The following is a 22,012-nucleotide window of genomic DNA, read 5'->3' as shown; positions in this document are numbered from 1 at the left end:
GTTATTTTTTGCAAGATAAACGACAAAATATGTTTGCAGTTACACATTAAAAAGGTCATAGTCAAGTATATTAATTTTGTTGTGTTAAAAAAGTAAGAATGCGCTACTTATGTTCAAAGTGAAATTATACTGAAGTCGTTTTACATTTGTTCAATATTTCCCCTGGTATTGATAGACCACACTTTTGAGTTATTGACCACAGCAAAAATGTATCGGTCTAAAACATTATCTTTTAAAATTACGTTTTTCTGAAAAATTTACTTTCGCCCCTGCTCTCCCCTAAAGGACTTACCAGATATACAGGCAGATTACTTTATGTACTTTATCAACTCCAGTTTTGTTTGCTGTTTGACTTTAAATACAAAATTTTTTAACTTGACTCAGCTCCCTGTGCAATGCCATCGTGCACACGCATTCAAAGTGTCTAAACAGTGTCAGCAGCGCTCAAGTTTGATCTGTCCTGAAATGACGTTGATACACAAAACAAAGCCAAGTTTATTTTTTACAATCATTTCAAAATACCTGCATCATGACCTGCACTGTCTTTGCACGCCAGTTTCGCTAAGCAGGAAACAAAGGACATCAAAGCTGCTTTCAATGTCACTTAAAGTCAGTCAGCTTTTGAATGTTGTTCATCATATAGGATAGGCTACTTCGACTTCATGCTGTGCTGCAAGAACCAAAAGGTGAGTAAGGTCAAAGTACCACAAGAGCGATTTGAGATATCATACAGAGGAATCTGCTTATCAGTCGGTCTGGAGGTACTTTGATGTCATCTGCCTGCGGTTCTTGCAGTAAAACTCACCTGATAAAGTCAAACTCACCTTATAACTTTGTCTATTGCTGTCAGTAGTGATTGGTGGACTAGCGCACATGGATTTAGCGGTTATGGAGGCCTTCCTCCAAGTCTGACGCCCTAGGCATTTGCTTACTGTGCCTATAGGTAGCGCCAACCCTGGCCGCTCACAGGAATCAGATCTATTTTTTAACCAGAAGTGCTCACTTTCTCTTGGTAAGGGAGTGAGGAGCTCGTTTGCATTTAAAGGTACACACAATGCTCCCAACTAAAAAAGTAGCATTTTGGACATGCTATAACATATGCTCTGTGGGATATTTTTAGCTGAAACTTCACAGATATGGGCACACCTGAGACTTATATTATGTGTTATAAAAACTGCAGCCCAGTCTCACGAAATTTTGTTATATAGTCACGTAACTTTTTAATTCATTTTTTTGTGATATTATCACGAATTTCCGCATTTTTTTGTGATCGTATAACGAATTCTTGTTTTCGTGTGATTATCACGTATTGGTTACTCAACTGCTTTGTCCTATTTTCTTACCATTGTCGCTTCGGTTTAGGGTTAGATTTACATAAAATGACATTCCTACCCAAACCCAACTCTAATCCTAATGCCGGGCGACTTATAAAAAATAAATCCGAAAAAATTGTATAGACCAATATAAAGTGACATTCTAATGCAAGCACCAAACCTAGCGCTAAACCGAAGCGACAATGGTTTAAAAATAGGAAAAAGCAGTTGAGTAACCAATACGTGATAATCACACGAAAACAGAAATTCGTTATACGATCACGTAAAAACGCAAGAATCAAAAAATTACGTGACTATATCACGAAACCTTGTGAAACTGGGTAGAAAAATTGACATAATATGTGCCCTTTAAGGTTCTTTCGAGAACCAATAATGGTTCTTCTATGATATTGCCACACCTTTATTTTTAAGAGTGTGGGACTAAGCTGCTTTGCCTGGGATTAGGAAAGGAATTTGGAAAAGTTTCATCAGATTCCTCCTCAAAAGATCATGTTTCTGAATACTGCTAATATTAATGTAGGCTGCAAATGTGTAGTGATTCTTTAACTTACCATCTTAAATTTGGATGTATGGCTCCTTTAACATCTGAAAAAAAAATTCAATAAAGAATTATTTATTGTAAAAAAAACTACAAAAAATTTCAATTAAAAAAAACTATTTTCAAAGCCAGGTAAGACAGAAATTATTATATAAGGAACCTTTGACTTAATTGTTTTTTGAGGAACCAAACATGTTGTTTCTATATAGCTTTGCTGTAAAGAGCCTTTTGTAGCAAGTGTAGACTTAAAATTAAGTTTATCTGCCCATAATATGAAGTGACTGGTCCCGTGACAGCTTTGACTTAAAAGCATTAAAAAACACCTGCGGTATTTCATTCACAAAGTCAACCTCTGATTACCTCAACAATGACCAGCTTACAACCTGGAAAACAAAATAAAAAATTCAAACAGTCCTTAACTGTGTCCTTCACATACAGCTGTGATTTTTTTCCTTCAAACTCCCCATGAAGGGCGCCTGGTGGCTCCACAGTTATCCCTCACTCAGATTTTACTATGTGTCTGGGCCCTTGGATGGCAGCTGCACAGTGTCAGTAGTAACAACATCAATTCCGACCTCTCCTAAGGTTTTTTCCAATCGCAACGCTGTCTCTGCCAAAATTGAGTTTTGCCAACAGTCTGCATGATTAACATTCACCAGACATACAAACCGAAAATGAAACGTATACACTTATAAAAATGTCACAGAAAAGGTTTGTAGCTCTCATCACAGGTTGTATTTTACATCTGTACTGTCCCAAAATTACGTGATCCCGAGTGTGTGTGTGTGCCAACATAATAGTGCAACAATAATACAGAGTCCTCTTGTGGTCAGATGTAGAACTGCAGGAACTGTGCGTCACCAAGTTTCTCAGATCTGGAGGAGGAGACCTGGAGCACTGGGGTCCAAACTGAGCTCCTGTAATCCAGTTTGGAGTGGTCGCTGAAGATGCCACCAGTAGCAGCCTGTTCATAACAAACACAAAGTGTTTTTTAGACTTTGGAGCAACGTTGCTTACTAGCTTTTTCTACCTCAATTGTTTTCAAACTAATATCTAGCATGTAGCTGTGAACATGTGCAGAAAAATCAGAATCAACATTTTACTGCCACACAGATGTGTGGTACGCAGCAGGCAGTTCATTTGGCTTTGATGTTAATCAATGCAAATCTACATCAATTGGAACCACGTGCCAGAACAAGGAGATGCAAGAATGGTTTTAAAAGTGACTAACGTGAAGACTTCAAGCATCACCGTCGGAAACAACAAATAGAAAGCATTTATGGAGTTTCAAAATGACATTTCCTAACCTGCTGAACGAAAGCAATGATGAATTCACTTCGGACGAGGCGCTTAACTTGTCTTTATCCAACGTCAGCAACACCTGTGTGGGCATCACCCTGGACGCGCAAGTCATCGGTGTGGGAATCTTCCTGGCCGCTTTCATTATAGCGGCGATCGTTGGAAACATTTTGGTGATCCTTTCGGTGCTGTGCAACAAACATTTGCAGACGGTCACAAACTTCTTCATCGTGAACCTGGCCATAGCGGACCTGCTGCTGAGCATCATAGTCCTGCCTTTCTCCGCGTCTCTGGAGGTTTTCGGATGCTGGGTGTTCGGGCGCATCTTTTGCAACATCTGGGCAGCGGTGGATGTCCTGTGCTGCACGGCGTCTATATTAAGTTTGTGCATCATATCCATAGACAGGTACATTGGGGTGAAATATTGCCTAAAATACCCCACCATCATGACCGAACGGAAAGCTGGTGTCATACTGGTGCTGCTCTGGGTTTCTTCCATGGTTATTTCAATCGGACCCTTGTTGGGCTGGAAGGAGCCTCCACCTTTGGACGACAGCATCTGCAGCATCACGGAGGAACCGGGTTACGCGCTCTTCTCCTCGTTATTCTCCTTCTACCTTCCGCTCATGGTGATTTTAGTTATGTACATTAGGGTGTATATCGTGGCCCGCAGGACTACTAAAAGTTTGGAAGCGGGTGTAAAACGCGAGAGGGACAAATCTGTGGAGGTGGTGCTGCGGATACACTGCCGGAGCGCGCCGGAGGACGCGGGCACCAGCTCGAAAAGCAAAAGCCATCCGTTCAGAAGTTCGCTGTCTGTCAGACTCATGAAGTTCTCCAGGGAGAAGAAAGCTGCTAAAACCCTCGCCATCGTCGTGGGGATGTTCATTCTTTGTTGGCTACCTTTTTTCTTCGTTTTGCCTTTGGGTACGTACGAGTTATTCACATGTTTCCATGTTTCCACTCATGTATTACTGTTTATAAAATAACAACTCAGGTCAAAATATCTAACATAATTTATACTGGTATTTCTATTACAATTTGGAGCCAGTTTTAGAGGAATCAAACAAGTGAACGATTCAGGGTTTTTTTCGGTTATATTGTACTCTTAAACTGAACACTCAATTGCAATTTACATCTGATAGACAGGTAAAGGTAAGCAGAGGACCCAAATCCTATAAAATATATATTTTTAAATAATTGTAAGGAGCATTTAATCTTACCGTATCAGGAGCAATTTTCTAAAAAATTTCAGTGGGAATCTTTAGTACTCCTTTCAAATTATAAAAAATATTTCATAACATTTAAACCCTTTTTAGTGAAATTCCTGTTTATTCATAACTTTTAATTGCACAAACAAACTAAAATAGGCATATAAATATTAAAATAGAGATTTAATTATTTTGTAAATAGATCAAATTTGTACAGGTTATAGTGCTATTTGTTGCCAAAACTGAATGCACAGTACAAATTTGTTTTATGCTGTGCATTTTGTGTTATTCTGTAGTCAGGATAAAGCTAAATGTGTTATAAATATAAGGTAAGTTACATGAATTTTACAATTTACACTACTTTAATTCTAGCAGGTCAGGTGGTATATTTATGTATGCAAAACTGTGCATAACTTGTATAAAGATATTTACAATTAAGATATTTGGCAAATAGGTCACTGACTACGTAGCATTCGTGCTGAAAGTTTTTTATATACTTTATTCACAGTTCCTAAAGTAGCATGCTTCTTCGTAATAAAGGACACCAATTTAAAATGCAGTAAGTAAAGCCTTTCTAGCATAAGAAAGGAGCTCTTGTTTAATGCCACAAGCATGAGCTCCAGAAAGAGCTATTGCGTCAATAATTATATATTGAAAGTTGCCTTCATGCTTAACTATGATGTAACCACAGAACCGTGCTGACTTAAAGTATGTTGTCAAAACAAAGCTATAATAATAGCAGAGAAAAAGCAGAGCATTTATTCCCTGTATTTTCTCAGTTTTTTTATTAAAGGCGATGACTTGAAGAATTCATACATTGTTTATTTGTTGTAGCATTTTGTAATGTGCAATGTGAAAACATTTTTTTGTAACAGTACATCTTATCTACTGTTCTTCGTGGCCAAGAACCAGTTGTGGCTCATTTAGTTATATTACCCATGTTTTAGCAAAATGCAGCAAATGTTAAAGTTAAAAACAATTGCACACCCATGTGTTAAAATTCCTGTGAAAAACATACATTTGTACTCCATGTATTATAAAAACGTCAACTTAAAACCAATTACTACACAGAGACAGGGAGATATGGAAAATCCATAAGACGGGGAGGAATAGTTGGTATTGGTAATGGGTTCCATACAGAATATGAGTAGGGTCAATGACCACCAATGAGAGCAAAGACATTAAGATACCAGCTATTAGCAAAGATGATGTCACAAAAGGTGTGCAAGTAAAGGAAAGAAAAGTCCCTTAAGCTTTTAGTACTAATGACATAATTGTTTAGGCAGATTAAATAGCAAGTATAAAAAACTAAATTAATATTATGATTATTATTTACTGTACAATTTCTTTAAAAAATTACTCTCATTGCTAATGTCTGGTATAAAATCAGAGCAGTAGTTGGTGGTGTACATTGACCGCAATGAATTAACCAATCCTCCCTGCGCCCCCATCCTCACCACTTCATCCTTCTCCACAGTTTTCCAACCCTATAACCACAAGATTTTGCTTGTTCCTCCTGACGTTCCACTCGCAGTCAGTGTTGGGAAATAGGAGGGCAACAGGGCTTGATAACATCTCTTGGCATGATCTGCATGTGGTGGTGAAATTCTGGGATCAACTCTTCTTTTTGCTCCCAAAGTTTAAGGCTTTGGGAAGGGGAGGCCTGACTGTTCATCCAGGGAAAATTGGGGGGTTTCACTCAGGTCCTTATGCCCAACGCTCCACTGACTTAATCACGGCTATTAACCAGCTAAAGAGAGCGCTTTCGTTTTCCAGAGCCGCAGCGCACGGCAAAGCCACCAGGATGGAGCAGGGATGTGACGTGGCTTAGATCCACACATACTTAAAATCTGCGAACCTTCGCTTTAGAAATGAAGTTTGAGCTTGCTATAGTATGAAGTGAGTCTCTACTAAAGATATTTTTTGGTATTTTAAAGTATTAAAATAAGCTTTAAAAGACTGTGATTTTGGGATTTAAATTGTGCTATCTGATACTGTGGTGCAAGTCTGTAGAATGACAAATATGTCCAGTCTTAGCGATGCTCAGATTTTTGGCAGTTATGTCCACGCTGTTATTGTTGTGATGTATCAAGGGAATGTTTTCTTTATGCCATATGGATACTAGTGATATTCTCATTTCTTTGTGACACAAACAGAACCAGACACCCTGCCCTCCTGAAGCAATACACAATACTTTAATAATATTAGATAGACGTATTCCCTGACAGTTATCTGAGAGCATTGCCAGCTTTGTTGGATTATTATTATTTTTATTTGACATTTATTAATTTTGAGCATTATGCAATATGTATGAGGGTATGTCTAAGGTTTGTGAACAAAATGCAGCAAACCATGAAGGGATTTGTTTGTTTGCATTTATGTATAATTATCTGATCGAAAATCATTGGAGCTTTTTATTAAAACCCACAGGATTTTCCTTTTTCATTATTTTGAAATAACCATATGCTACTATTAGTTATTATAGTCATATGCTAGTACTGTTTAAGTTCATAATGAGTGTTTCTTGGCCTTGGGCCGTGGTATAAAAATCTTTATCAAGGTCTCTATAAGGGTTAAATATGCTATTGTTGTATTAAATACAAGGGAACATTTGACTGCTGGAAACAAATGTTATTCAACTATAGCCTACGGATGTCGTGATAGCTAAAAATCAAGTCTAATTAAACATGAAGATATCACAAACCATGCCAGGTACATTTTTTGTCTGTAGACTTTGTTGCTTATAACAGTATTGTTATTTACAGTATCTGTTTAACACAGTTATCTCATGCATTTGAGAGGATCTCATTCAGTGGCATAGGATTTATAAAAACTAATTTTACCAATGGACACACTAAAAACATAAAAAGTTTGTTTTAAGTAAAGGGTTCCCAAAAGATTTATTCCTGGACCCACCTTTTTTAATGGAACTATGGAGTAAAAATACATTTGTTCTCTGTTATAATAGAATAGTTCATATTTTTCTTTAATTTAATTGCAATTCCAAAATATCTTGTGGTAAGAGATCAAAATCATAATTTTTATAAGTCACACTCTAAATCTTGCTGTGTTGTGTGCTGGGTAAATATTGTACATAACACATGTTGGCTTGTTGTAAACTGTGTTGAAACAACCCAGCATTGTGTTGGGTATTTAATAACCCAACAAGTGTTCTGTACAATATTTACCCAGCATTGGGTAAAAAATAACCTAGCAGAATTAGAGTGCAGTAATTGAAATGCCTTATTTTCCGTCATTTTATTGATATTTAACTAATTTGACTGTCTTTTGCTGCAAAACCCTTTAAGTGCATGCAAAAAAGTCTCCAGTCACTCTTCGCGGTCCCTTCTGAATAAGGCTCAAAACTTCAGTCAATATCCTAGAATATTTAATGTAAAACTCTTGCACCATGCCATGCATGCGTTGTTTATTCCATTCTTCCGTGCACTTAGAGGACTTTGCTAAAAAAATCATTGAGGCGTTTAACAGATTCTGCCAACTAAGTGGTATTTCTGAATGACCGGAGGCTAGCGTATGTGGATAGAAAGTATTTGATGAGAACCTGCTGAGAGCATTCGGTTAATATCATTTATCTTGTTTAAAGGTGCAGTGTTTACATTTTAGCGGCATCTAGTGGTGAGGTTGCGAACTGTAACCAACACCTCAGTCCACTGCTCACCCCTCGCTTTCGAAACACATAGTGAAGCTACGGTAGCCGCCACCGGACAAACATGTCAACGTTGGAGACAACTTAGTAAAAAACGTTTGTCTGTTAAGGGCTTCTGTAGAAACATGGCGGCACAAAATGGCGACTTCCATGTATGGGGGCCCTCTGTGTATGTAGATAAAACGTCTCATTCTAAGGTAATAAACACATAACGGTTCATTATGAAATGTCTTTATACACCCCTGATAATATTGTTTTGTATATTATTTTGCATTTCTGTCAAGAGTTTCTTCTAAAAATTACACACTGCACCTTTAATATCTTAATTTTTTGACAGAAATGGCATTTAGTGCCTTTGCATCTGAGCTCTTCAAATTAAGCAACAGAGTGTGAAAATAACAACATTTTAGTTACTTTTGTTGTTGTGATAATTTGACATTCTCTACGAAGGTGATACTGAATGTCCATCAGCTTACATCACATGTAAAAACATTGAGCGACAAGCTTTGCACACCCAATTGCATACAATTTGTTTATATTTTATTTATTTATGTATAACCTCCATTATCTATTATTTACGTTTATTATTGATTTTTATTACTAAGTACTGTTCTTTACTATACAGCACTATATAATGCTGAACATGTTATAGTAAGTGCTGATCTGTCAAGATTTTCTCTCACCTCTCTGACACAAGCAGTTATGTCAGCCACTAATGCATTTCACGGCAGACTGACACAGAATGCACCTCGATGAGATCTAAAATAGATCTTAAGTGATCAGCATGAGACGAGACAGCTTCACTGTGGCTTCCTGCCAAACATTTAGACACAATCCTATAGCACAAGTGTCACGGTCAGGCCAATGCATTGCTAGTAAAGACTGCCATCACACTTTCAACAGTCTCATCTGTTAACAAAAGGTAACCAACAGCTTGTGTTATTCGAAACAGAGGACCGCTACTGATTCACAGTGAATTAGATAGTCTAGTTCTGTGAATGGTAGTCAATCACAGAGTCACATACATGTTTGTTTATTAAATGTTTAGTAATTTGATTTTGCTTTTAGCTACCAATATAGGTATTTTACTCTTACCTGTAGCCCTTTTTCCATTTTCCCATGTTTAACCTTACTAGCAAAAATCATTTTTGCCATGTTTTTGGTAAAGATATTAAATTTCCAGGAAAAACCATTAAATATCAACATTTTTTGGTATTGGCTTTCCGAGCTTTGTGAAATTGTCAAGAATATCTAAACAAATAGGTTGGAGCGGGGCAAAGACTAATGCAGGGTTAATTGTAACACAGCTATTTGGGTCGAGAAATCTGTGCTTTTGGTCTTTTTCTGTCAAAAGACGTTAACCTGGAAATTTGTAAAGCTTAACTCATTCACCGCCATTGACGAGTTATCTCGTCAATTATGAGTTAATATTTAACCAATAAATATGCCTTTCTGGACGAATTTCAAAGTGAAAGTTTAATACCGCTTTTATCCACTGGATGGCGCCAAACCGAATTTATCAAAAACGGAAGTTAAAAAGATTTAATGATTTATTTTAACTGCCTTTATGTTTGATAGTCATTCTGAGTCTGATCTCTAACATAAATTCCTTTACAAAAACGCAATTTTTTAAGCTTTTTGTTAAAAATGTTGTATTTTTGAAGAGAAATATCCATATTTCAGTGGTTAAATTAAGTGGAAAAAGTTAATATATAATGAAACGTTTTTCCCCCATTTTGTTTGTTTGTTTATTTGTTTATTGTTTGTTTGAAAGCAGAGGGTGTGTTATTTAATTTGATATAATTTGTATGTTTATATATTTATAGAAGATAATTTTTCCTGCAAGGAATTTTGTGAAACTTTGTTAAAATCACAAAAATGCCGGTGGGCAAATTTTCTCAAAAAGGCTGGCGGTGAATGAGTTAAAGGGGACATATCATGTAAATCTGACTTTTTCCATGTTTAAGTGCTATAATTAGGTCACCAGTGCTTTGATCAATTAGGGTGCACGCACATTATCCACACTCAGGCGCGTTTGACCCACAAAAGGGCTTTTCACACCTGAAATTGTTAACCCTGGGTTATTCTAAAACCAGGGTTAACAGAATCCTGGGTTATTTTTTTCATGTTTCACACTCTTCAAATTTAATCAGTGGTTAAGAGATAACCCTGGGTATTCATAATTTGACGTTTCACACTGTGCATTCCTAAACCCTGGGTCAGGAGTCTCCAACCAAGCTCCAACACACCTGTCTGTAATTATCAAGCAACCCTGAACACCTTGCTACTTCAGCTGTGTTTAATTAGGGTCATAACATTCTAACCATGCTTCGTTTCACACTGCATGCGTTTGGCACCACAATGCGGGGTTAACCCCACAAAAGCGTTGCTAAACCTGCTTTCAAGCAGGGTTTCATAACCCTGGGTTAATTTCAGGGATAACCCCGCTTCTAAATTACAAGTGTGAAACGATCCTTAACCCAGGGTTAAAAGCAGGGTTTACAACGAAGATAACCCAGGGTTAAGCGCAGTGTGAAAAGCCCTAAAGCCTGGTTCGTTTGACTAGTGTGATCGCTCTGTACCGCACCTGGGCGGTATGATGACATGTGAGAGGGCTGTTTGTCATCGCGCACCAAACGACTCCGAATAAAAAACACAGACTTCATATTACGATGGGTTCAGTGTTAAGAGATTGCTTTACTTCTTGCTTTTTTCAAAACAATTTTAACATGTTATAATACATTATCTATGTGGTATTTTGAGCTGGAACTTTTTGAGCTGGAACTCTGTAGACACCAAAGATTTATTTGACATCTTAAAAATGTTTTGTTAAATGTCCCCTTTAAATGTGTTTTTTTAAGATACTAAACAAAGAATCTTTTGGAGGCATAAAAGTAAAGTTATAAAAAACGGGCCAGTTCTGGTCCTTCATTTTGATTGGTTGAAATGCGTTCTAAGCTGTGATAAAAATCCACTTTGTGGCGTGCCTAACAACGCCCCTTAGCTGTTATAAAATGCACTGGTAACTCACAGTTTTTTGGGGCTTATTGCTTTATTCTTCATCTTATGTTTTTCTTATGCTTCCCTGGTGAGTTTTTACCGTAATCTATAATTCCGCTATTATCCACTAGGTGGCGCTCTTACCCAATTTATAAAAAACTGAAGCATCAACTAATGCCGAGTTCAGACTGCATGATTTTCAAACTAGTCGGGTCACCTGTGGTCGTGCACGAACATCGATTTGCCTGTCATTTCAGCCATTTGTTGGCGATTTCTCAAAACCTGTCAGTGAGTCAAAATCAGGGCTAAAATTGTGCAGTCTGAACTCGGCATAATTTAACAACATTGTGAACTCTGTGTATGTTTTTATCTGAGTCTGATCTCTAACAAAAAAAATGCATTTCTTTGTAAAAAAAAAAACTCAATTTTGTTTGTTTATATATTTATAAATTACTGTTTTTCTTTGTGAAAATCACAAAAAATGCTGGTGGGCAACTTTAAAAATGGCTGGCAGGGAATGAGTTAATTTTGCGGCCTTTAATCATATATATGTGTATGTATGTATATATATATACAGAGGCGTCATGCCTATTCAAACTGAGGGGGCACGTGCCCCCTTGGTTTTTTTGAGCCAATGGATTTTGCATCCAAGCTCAAAATCAAATAAGCATCCATTAATCTGTTATTTGACTTTTAATCTGTTTAATATGCACAATATTATACATTCTGTGCTGCATCCTTGTCACTTTTTGGAGATTTTCGCCGTTTTGATAGTGTTTTGATCATGTTACATTACTTTCATTCTGGCGGCGCAGTCGCAGACGTCATCAGCGTCTGGGCGTGCTCACGAGCTCTCTGCTGTTGCTGGCTTGCTGCTGTATTTGGCTATTTGAACAATTAAAACGTGTAAGAAACGCTCACAGCATTTCCAAACCCCAGTACGGTAATGTGCAGTTAACCTCCTCTGTGTAGAAAATGTATGGTTTTAAATGTGACCGTCTCAACGTTATATTAGTAGAGATTCATCTTCTTGGCACAACGCCAAAGTTCGCCAGAGTTCACGCGGGCGCGGTATCTCACATGCTCACATATGAGGTAAAATGTAATGCAAAATTTTTTATCTAAACATATTTTTTTAAATCATTATTGAACATTAAAATCAATCACGTGGCTATAGCTTATGTCATTTTCGTTGTTTATATACTTTATGGATTAAAAATTACATTAATTTTATATGATAACGCAGTTGTTGTGCAAAATGCATTAACGACACAATTAAACAAGCCATTAAGACTTAAATAAATAAAACATGCCGTTTCAGATGTAAATATGATGCAAACGTGTCATTATTCCGATTGAATAGTATTTGATATTAAAGTTAGTCATCACTTTTATTTTGGAGGTTTTTGCATGAAAGCAGGGGTTTTCAGATTGTTAGAAATGTAAGTGCCATGGAAAAGACTGAAAGCTCTATAATATTTCGTTTGATGTCTGTGTATGCACAAATTTCTGTGAGCTGTTGACACTGTGCCCCCTTAATAAAAATTGGTGCATGACACCCCTGTATATATATATATAACAGGATTGAATTAAAATTCCTGCAGTTGGTTCAAGTTTAATAACCCTGAATTTACAATTAATTTCCACTTTCTTGACTAGTATGGAGTTGCTATGAATTATAAAAATTAAGTTGAATAAGCTTAAATTATTTCAACTTTATTTTTAAGACTTATAGCAACTCACTAGTCAAGAAAGTTGTAATTAATTGTAATTTCAAGTTGACTTCAAGTTAAATTCAATTTTACAGTGTTTCTAACACAAAAACCTAATGATTTCCCTTCCAAAAAGTGTGATAAAAGTCCTATTTGGGCCTGCTAACAGTAATCACATGCTCCATCTAGAAACATTTGGCCAGGCTTTCATCTCCAAAGTCAGAATTACAACAAATTGATGACCTCAACCCAAGAGGCAGAACAGCATATTTTCTTGTTCGTCAAAACTGTTTCAGAAAGACTGTACTACTCCCAGTCTATTTTTATACCTCTCTACTGACGGGGGGCACTCTGACCTCCGGTGACACAGAAAAAGGGGTGGATGGTATGTGATGACAACTGTTATGTGAGATAATGCAATTCAATAGAGTGAATGCAGGAAGGAGACACAGGCCAGATGCTAGATTTAAGTAGTAGGCATAGGCGGGAAAAGTTGTATTCTAAAGGACATTCTGTGAAAATTTATCCGTGATATCTTAAATATTGACTGAGTAAGGCCATGTCAAACATTGAAGTGAAATCAATGACTGAAATCGAACTCTGATGCTCCTAATCTCAAAATTAGTTTATAAGACTTTAGCCTGGATGAACACATAATCAGGCAGATCCGTATATTTTAGGAACTTTCCTAATTTGTCATTTTCTTTAAATATCTTTAAATCCTTCAGGCATGTTGTACTTTAAAAAATGTGACATAAGTGACTAATGTGCTCATGTGGTCAGTCCATTAAAAACAATAGTTTGTGTTTGGTTTGGAGCAGACATGGTATATGGCATATTGGCTTTTCTCCTATTCCTCAACTCCTGCTGGCAAAAAAAACATCAGACCTCATTGAGAAATCATTTAAAAAGATGGTGAGAAGACTATTTAAAAACGCATTCCTCTTCTACAGCGGGCCGAAGGACAAAAACAATACGCGAAGTATATAATCTGTCTACTGGGTATAATTAGGTTAAAAACACTTAAACTTTTTTGGGAATTGTAGCTTCGGGCTAAATGTACTTGGACCCCGGTGTTATTTCCCATGTAAATCTCACTTGAGCCGACAACTAAATGTTTGTCCTCTCTCTTTCTTTACCTTCTCAGGCTCCTTCTTCCCAGCTCTAAAGCCCTCAAAGATGGTGTTCAAAGTAATCTTTTGGCTGGGGTACTTCAACAGCTGCATTAACCCAGTCATTTACCCCTGCTCCAGCAAGGAGTTCCAGCGCGCCTTCACGCGGCTACTGCGCTGTCAGTGCCAGCGTCGCCATCGGATCCTGCGCCGTTTCTACGACCAACGCTGGAGGACGGCCATGAGAGGAGACCCCCACCGGGACTTCTGCGCTGGATTTCCCTTCCACGAGCATTGCGAAAACTCTGTCTATTCCTGCCAGACCAAGAGCCGGCCTCTTAGCCTGAAAGGCTGGAGCTTCTTTCCGCCATTACAGAAGTCCTCCTTCCAGTTGAAGGAGAAAATGAACAACCTTTCCAATAAGATCAAGAACGGGACGGGGAAGAGCGGCACGCCCGCTCTGAGCCGTACGGAGATCGACACGGTCTCGATGGGGATCTATAGCGACTGCGCCGAACAGAGCGGCTACCAAATTTATGACCTCACAGAGTGCTATGGCCTGAAGGAAACAGACATCTAAACAAAGACAGAGATCGCTGTCTGTGTTCTCCGAGACATTGACATGCATTGAAATATTTAGGATAATGTTTTTAACATTTTTGCTCACAAACTTACATTCTAAGCAAATCTGAGCTCAAATGACAATGTGTTCATGGAGATAAATGTATTTCACATGGATAATTTAAGAATGTTACTTTATAGGCGTAAAAAGTACACTGAATGCCAAAATAAGGAAAAAACGTAACTGCACTGGACCAGATGTGCCATCTTATGGCAAAGAAAATAGACTTATGATTGTTGGGTTTGTGTATACTGTGTTGTCCAAATGTCCTGATAACCAGCAAGGCAACATTTAAGTTAAATGTTTTTGCAAAGAATCGTGTGTTGGCCGTTAAGTATGAACGGAAACGCATTTAACTGTGACGTACTCTATACAGACTGTTGAATCCATCACACTTATTACTATTGACAAAATGATTCACTGTGATTAACATAGTGAAGCTCACTTTTAATTGATTCAGATGATTTATAATTGATTTGGGGATACATAACTTAAATGTGAGGCACAATTTGTTATAGATGTTTTTTAAAGGGTGGTTAAAGGATTACTCCACTTTCATAAAAAATCCCAATAATTTACTCACCCTCATGTCATTTGAATCTTTCTTCTTTAGAAAAAAAAATGTTTTTTGAGGTAACCTTTCCAGGATTTTTTCCATATAGTGGACTTTAGTGGACCTCAACGGTTTACAGTTTCAATGCAGTTTAAAATTGTCGTTTCAGTGCAGCTTCAGAGGGCTCTGGACGGTCACAGCCGAGGCGTGAGGGTCTTGTCTAGCGAAACGATCATCATTTTTGCTAAAACAATAAATATAATAGGGATGTCCCGATCCGATATGCTGGATCGGTATCGGGTCCAAACCAGGCTTTTTTGGCTGGATCGGACATCGGATCGAGGACCGAGAACATGGCCGATCCAATTCTGATATGTGCGTTAGCTGTGGTTGTTACTGACAAGCTATTAAAAGGGCAACGTATTATAAAAGCACCATAAACGTTTATGCACTATATTTAAAGTCTTAGCTTCATGTGAAGGAACAAACGCACATTTAAAGATCTTTAAGTTTACAGAAACACTGTAACTTACTCGCAAACTGAGTTAATAATCCACTGGTGAAGCGGACGGATTAAACGCGTCATTCAAACACGCAAACACAAGATAACTGCAGGCTTTATTAAAGATCTGATTTTATAAAGTCTCAGTAAGCCGTCGGATGGATGCAATTCACTTTGTCTTGAGCACACGATGCATCTATTCTCTTTGTGTTTTACCGGTTATAAACTTTCCATTGCGGTGCAAGGATTCCCATGAGAGGATGCTTCAAGGGCATAATTTCTGCACCCAGAAAGCCCATAAACGACTAGAAAGCCCAGTATATGACTTAGGCGCATCAATTCTGCACCCGGAATGTGCATAAAAAGTCTTTTTTACTATGACAGTTTTACGCAATTAAGAAAAATGATTTAGCATACTTAATTGATCAAACATACCTATTATATGTTCTCCTAAACACTGTCATGATTAATATTTACTAATGTTTCCTGTAACTTGTAAATCATTTTAAATTATTGATTTTAACATTTAAAATGATACTAGATGTAGCAGAAAGCTCTATAAAATTAAATTTTCAGTATCGGCTGATATACGGAATTCTGGTATCGGATCGGAAATGAAAAAGTGGGATCGGGACATCCCTAAAATAAAATATGTACTTTTTAACCACAACTTCTCGTCTTGCACTGGCCATGTGACCTTACATATTACGTAAATACGTCAAAATGTCACGCATTCCATATGTGAAATGCACACTTGTGGACCACTTTAAACAATAAACTGACACAAAGACATTAATAAGTATCATTTCACATACAACATATCAGAGCCGATCCTATACGCAGGGTACGCAAGCTGCACTGAGCCCCGAACCACTAGGGGGCCCCCTTGCTTTTAACTTCATGCAGCACTGCACAGACCAACTGACCCGTTAGCATTTTAAAACAAAGCACATTACATCTAAAGTTTGCATATTTTGGGAATTATTGATGTATTTTGGTATGTTTCCCACTGGAGTAAACTATATTGATCATGCCGTAGGAATGGTCCTCTTTCTCCACACTTGTAAACACTGGAGCGATGATTGACTTTTCGACGTGATTACGTAATGCGTAAGGTCAAGCTGGCGCATCACGCGACTGGTGCGGGACAGGAAGTTGTGGTTTAAAAGTACTATTTTTTGCAAAAATGACAATGGTTTTGCTAGATGGGGCCCTTGTGCCTCGGTTGGGATTGTTTGGAGCCCTTTGAAGCTGCACTGAAACTGTAAACTGTTGAGGTCCACTTAGTATGGAAAAAGATCCTGGATTGTTTCTCGAAAAACTTCATTTCTTCGCGACTGAACAAAGAAAGACAAAAACATCTTGACTGACATTGGGGTTAGTAAATTATCAGATTTTTTTTGTAAAAGTGGAATATTCCTTTAAATACTGTGTGCTATTTATGAATCTCCATTGACCTTCAAAATAATGACATTTCAGTCATTCACAAAAGGACCAACAGTTCCTCGTTCCTGGACTACAACTCAATTTTTGTGTTGTTGAAAAAGATTTGGGTTTCTTTGTAATGCTGATGTGATCATGTCTTTCATTGTCAACTATTAACCAGAATAAACCTGAACAAGAGCATGCAGAATCTTGATCTCATAAATCAATTAATCATTTTAATGCAACAAACTCCTCGAGATATACCAAATGCAAAGTATTGTTATGTGAGCCTGTCAAAATAAATATTTATAATATATGCTATCCACTTTATTGTTATAGCTCTGCATTTTACAGTTATTGTCTGAAAAAAGGTTAATAATTTTAGGAGAAATTTTTAATCTGTTACTTAATGTAAAATTAAATGTAAAAAATGTATTTTTGTATTACGGAAAATTTCTGTAATTTATTGTGCCCATTATTTTACGGTATATGTCCAGCACCCCAGCTGCCAGAATTTTACCATTTTTTGTGGAATTTTTTTTTACAGTGTAGGTATAAGTCTTAACTTCATGCGGCGCTGCACAGATCAATTGACCTGTTCGCATTTTAAAACAAAGCACATTACGTCTAAAGTTTGCATATTTTGAATTGAGAATTATTGATGCATTTTGGTATGTTTACCACTGGAGTAAACTATATTGATCATGCATCAGCAATGGTCCTCTTTCTCCACACTTGTAAATACTGGAGCTATGATTGACTTTTCGACGTGCTTATGTAATGCGTAAAAATTGTGTGTAATTTATTGTGCCCGTTATTTTATGGTATATATCCGGCACCCCAGCTGCCAGAATTTCACTTTCTTTTTGCAGATTTTTTTTTACAGTGTAGGTATAACTGTAAAATCTATTAATTTACAAAGTAATCCAATTTTCCACTATAGGCTAAGGGGACCAGCAAACCTATTACAGGATTAGTTTAGCCCAAACTTAAAATTCTTGCAAAACCACCATTAAAGTATTGTTTAAAGGTGTGTTTACAAACACATAAAAACATTTCTGTTTTTAGGGGGTACTGTTTGGTGTGCATCTTAAGACAAAACAATGGCACTGATATATGTTAGGATATGTCAGTCCAAGATGTTTTTAAATTAAAGGGATAGTTCGGGCAAAAATTATATTAAACCCATGATTTACTCACCACGAAGCCGTCCGAGATGCATATGTCCATCATTTTTCAGACAAACATTTCAGTTGTTTTAGAAAATGTCTTATATCTTTCAGCTGCTAAACAGTAAAGTTGCGGGGTCCACGTCCTTCAGGTCCAAAAAATGTGCATATATCCTTCCCCAAGGAAATCCGAACGGCTCCAGGATGATGAATGGGGGTCTTCTGGGGGTGGTGCGCGCGGTGTTGTTGTGGAAATGTCCATATTTAAAACTTTATAACGAAATTAACTACCTTCCGTTAGCGCCGCCATCTTGGACACCTCTGTATTCAGGAGAGACAGTATCAGCGTAGTGTACGCACTTGTCTTAGTGACATAGGACAAATTCGGAGGGCAGGGGCACAGAACAGCAGCAGAGAAACCTCCGTAAGCTGCGTAAGCTCTCATCCGCGGACGTGACTAAGATGGCGGCATTACCGGAAGCGAGTTATTTTCGTTCATAAAGTTTTAAATGTGGATACAGCGCGGATTACCCTCAGAAGGCCTTTGTTTATCATCGTGAAGCTGTTTGGATTTATTTTGTGAAGGATAGATGCACATTTTTGGACTTGAAGGACGTGGACCCCATAACTTCACATTTGATTAACTGAAAGATCTAAAAAAAATTCTAAAATAACTAAAAATGTGTTAGTCTGAAAAATGATGGACATATGCATCTCGGACGGCTTCGGGGTGAGTAAAATATGGGTTTATATAATTTTTGCCCAAACTATCCCTTTAAGGCAGCTCAAACATGCATTTTTGGATAAGCCCTGTCCGGGAAACCGCTCCATAAAATTTTTAGGTACTGACCAAAATTTACATGATAATATTTTCATAATAGTTTATAAGTTGTTAACCACTAAAAAAACAGATAAGTGAGTCCAACTTATTCTGATATGCTGTTTTTTTCTGAACTAGGGCAACCAAATGATTGAAATTATTCATTCACAATCATACAACTCAAATGTCATTTCACACTTCAATGTGTGTATTTTACAACTTCAATGTTGGTCTGTTCTACGCACCAAATATCACATGGCTCACGTGTTTCATTTAAGACAAAAGTGGTTCGAGATTTAGAAAAAAACATGAGTGTGAGTGAATTTACTATTCATTTAATGACAAAAAACAGACGGCCAGTAGGGTTCACTGCTAAAACCAATATTACATTTCTACCGTACACTTGACAGCAACACGACTTGCACTTGAACAAGCGAAACCAGCAAGACAAGCTCTCCTAAGACACGATTCTGGGAAAAGAGCTCTGAATAATTTCACATTAAGGTTAAATGCAAAAGTGACAGAAGTGTAGTGACAGAAATGTGGAGCTTGTAAGGATAACTTGTGTGTAAATCATTTTTAAAGCTCTGCATTGTTATTATAAAATATTAACAAATAAGTCATTTCCTTTTCCATTTAAGAATGTGCTGAAGAGCGAAACATTTTAAAAACTTGTCCTCCCCTGATTACTGTGGACTTTGTGGGCCTTGCATTAAAATGCACAAACAGTTGCTCATGGCTTTCTTAAGGGATGCTTTTGTTTTGAACTAAATTTTCACATACCATACCATCTACAGTCATATAATTCACAATGAAGTGGACAGCAGTAAACAATTTTTGACTGAACAATCACCCTTTGCTTACCTCATGACCGCAGGCAGACCGTCTGGTGCCAATTCCCAGTCGAGCTTTTCTAGTTGTTTCATAACTATTCAAATATCAAGAAGAGTTTGCCACGTCCAAGATTTCATTTCCATCATCATTTAATCTCATACATATGTCAGCTATGACTGTGATATTTAGCAGGTCAAGGCCACTAATCTGTGACAAGGGAGGATGTGTCACATGCCTTTAGTGTGTGTCTGTTGATAGACACCGCATGTACTGTATGTACTGGCTGTGTCACTTTAAAAGCTTGAAATACCAAAAACTTTCTGTTCCTTGGTTGTTCCTTATTGTGTTTATCATCGCACATGGCCTTATTGTTATTTTTTTTAAATACCAGAAATGTTTCTGTACAGGACAAAATGTGTTAAAACAATAATTTCATGATTCAGCCATAACAGCTTGTACTACTATATACAGAGTGCTATTTACTATACACAGTACATAAATTTTGTCTGTTACTGTGAATGAACCTTTCAGCAGGGTTGACTATGCAAAAGATTGGAGGATAAATTGTTGCAGAGCACCAAATCTCTGACAAATAATAAATCCAGACCAGACAGCTAATTTATTCGTAGAGTAAACATATATTCGGAAGAAAACAAACATATTTATACAAGTAGGATCCACCATCGAAGTTGCATGCGGTTTATCATTAATCATGTTGTCACCTTAAAAGTTTCCTGTGGGGGTTACTGTAGTATCTCAGAATAAACAACATTTAATTTGTTGCAACCTCACATGTTATCAGCAAACAACAAATAAGCACAGAAACAACTTTGGTCAAATTTGGAGAGTTTTTTTTATATGCATGTATGCAAGTAAACCTCAGCTACTGGTTCTCTGTGCGCTCATTGGCATCCCTTTTCGAGTGAGAGAGGTCCATACCATGGACTGAGCCGTGTAGACATATTCTGCAGCCCATGATCATGAAAAATGCCCTTCGGAAAGAACGGTTGAAGAAACCGTACAGGAAAGGGTTTAGTGAGGAGTTGACGTACCCCAACCACAGAAACACATCCCATATGACGGCAGCAGTCCCATACTCAATAAAAGGGTCAACTATATTAACAGTAAAGAAGGGCAGCCAAAAAAGAAGAAATATCCCCATGATGATGCCCAGAGTTTTTGCCGCCTTCCTTTCTCTCCTTATGGAGTTACGATGTCTCTGCTTCTTACTGGAGTCCTTGCCAACACCTGTGGCCATCTGCGCCTCCATGGCGTTTATCTGCATAGCCTGTCGCTTTGCTGCTTTGTAGATCTTCCAATAGGCCACCAGCATAGTTGCCATAGGCAGGTAAAAAGCTACCAAAGATGCCATGACAGCATAAACACGGTTTACCAAGAAGATGCACACGTTCTCCGGCAAAGGAACGTCTACGCCAAGCTTGTGCAGCCCCAGAAAAATAGGGCCAAAGGAGATCAGAAAAGGAACGGCCCAGCACACCACAATAAGCAGAGCCACGCGTTTGCGGGACATCTTACAGGAGTATATCAGAGGGTTGCAGACGGCATAATAGCGGTCAAAGGCGATGCAGCTCAGATGAAAGATGGAGGCCGTGCACAGCATCACGTCCAAGCTGGAGTGAAGGTGGCAGAAGGTGGGGCCAAAATACCAGCATCCTTCCACGGTCCTTACCATGCTGTAGGGCATAACAACCAACCCCACAAGAAAGTCAGCGACCGCCAGAGACATGACAAACGAGTAGGTTGGAGACTGCAGCTGTTTGAAATAAGCAATGGAAAGCACCACCAGGGAGTTGCCGACAATGGTGCAGATAATCCCAGCGATGATAAAGACGTAGAGGGCAACTCGTGAAGCGGAGTTTCGTGATGTGGCACAAAGCTCAAAGTCAGAGTCCAGCGAGATGTTGCTCTCCTCCTTCCATTCTGAGACGTTTGCCATGCTTTCAACCTGTGATAAATAAGAAAGATGAAGTTTGAGACTCTTAAGTTATAAAAAGATTTGAGACTGCACTTGGTCACCAAAATAGAGAAAGTCTTCAAGTATATCGTGTTCAATATCAAATGACTTTGCTTTAAAGCAGTGGTTCTCAATCCTGGTCCTGGAGGCCCACTGCTCTGCACATTCTGTATGTCTCCCCTGTTTAACACAGCTGATTCAAATCATCAGCTCATTAGCAGAGATCTCATTGTCTGTCA

At 37.9% G+C, this 22,012-nt stretch overlaps 2 protein-coding genes across 2 annotated transcripts; one reads left to right on the top strand and one right to left on the bottom strand.

Moving 5' to 3' along the window:
* The first annotated feature begins 2,770 nt into the window (after positions 1 to 2,770).
* Positions 2,771 to 15,914, top strand: adra1d (adrenoceptor alpha 1D). Its single transcript, XM_055204788.2, has 2 exons — positions 2,771 to 4,098; positions 13,909 to 15,914. The coding sequence occupies exons 1-2, from the start codon at positions 3,165 to 3,167 to the stop codon at positions 14,451 to 14,453; spliced, it is 1,479 nt and encodes a 492-aa protein (XP_055060763.1). The 5' UTR covers positions 2,771 to 3,164; the 3' UTR covers positions 14,454 to 15,914.
* A 4,527-nt stretch (positions 15,915 to 20,441) lies between these two features.
* LOC129445526 (5-hydroxytryptamine receptor 4) lies at positions 20,442 to 21,756 on the bottom strand. The gene has a single exon (XM_055206717.2). The coding sequence runs from the start codon at positions 21,753 to 21,755 to the stop codon at positions 20,682 to 20,684; it is 1,074 nt and encodes a 357-aa protein (XP_055062692.2). The 5' UTR covers position 21,756; the 3' UTR covers positions 20,442 to 20,681.
* Positions 21,757 to 22,012: the final 256 nt, after the last annotated feature.

This window comes from Misgurnus anguillicaudatus, chromosome 3, assembly GCF_027580225.2.
Source record: "Misgurnus anguillicaudatus chromosome 3, ASM2758022v2, whole genome shotgun sequence".
Taxonomy (NCBI): Eukaryota; Metazoa; Chordata; class Actinopteri; order Cypriniformes; family Cobitidae; genus Misgurnus; species Misgurnus anguillicaudatus.
Note: the sequence above shows the minus strand (reverse complement) of the source record. Positions and strands in the feature narration are given on the sequence as shown.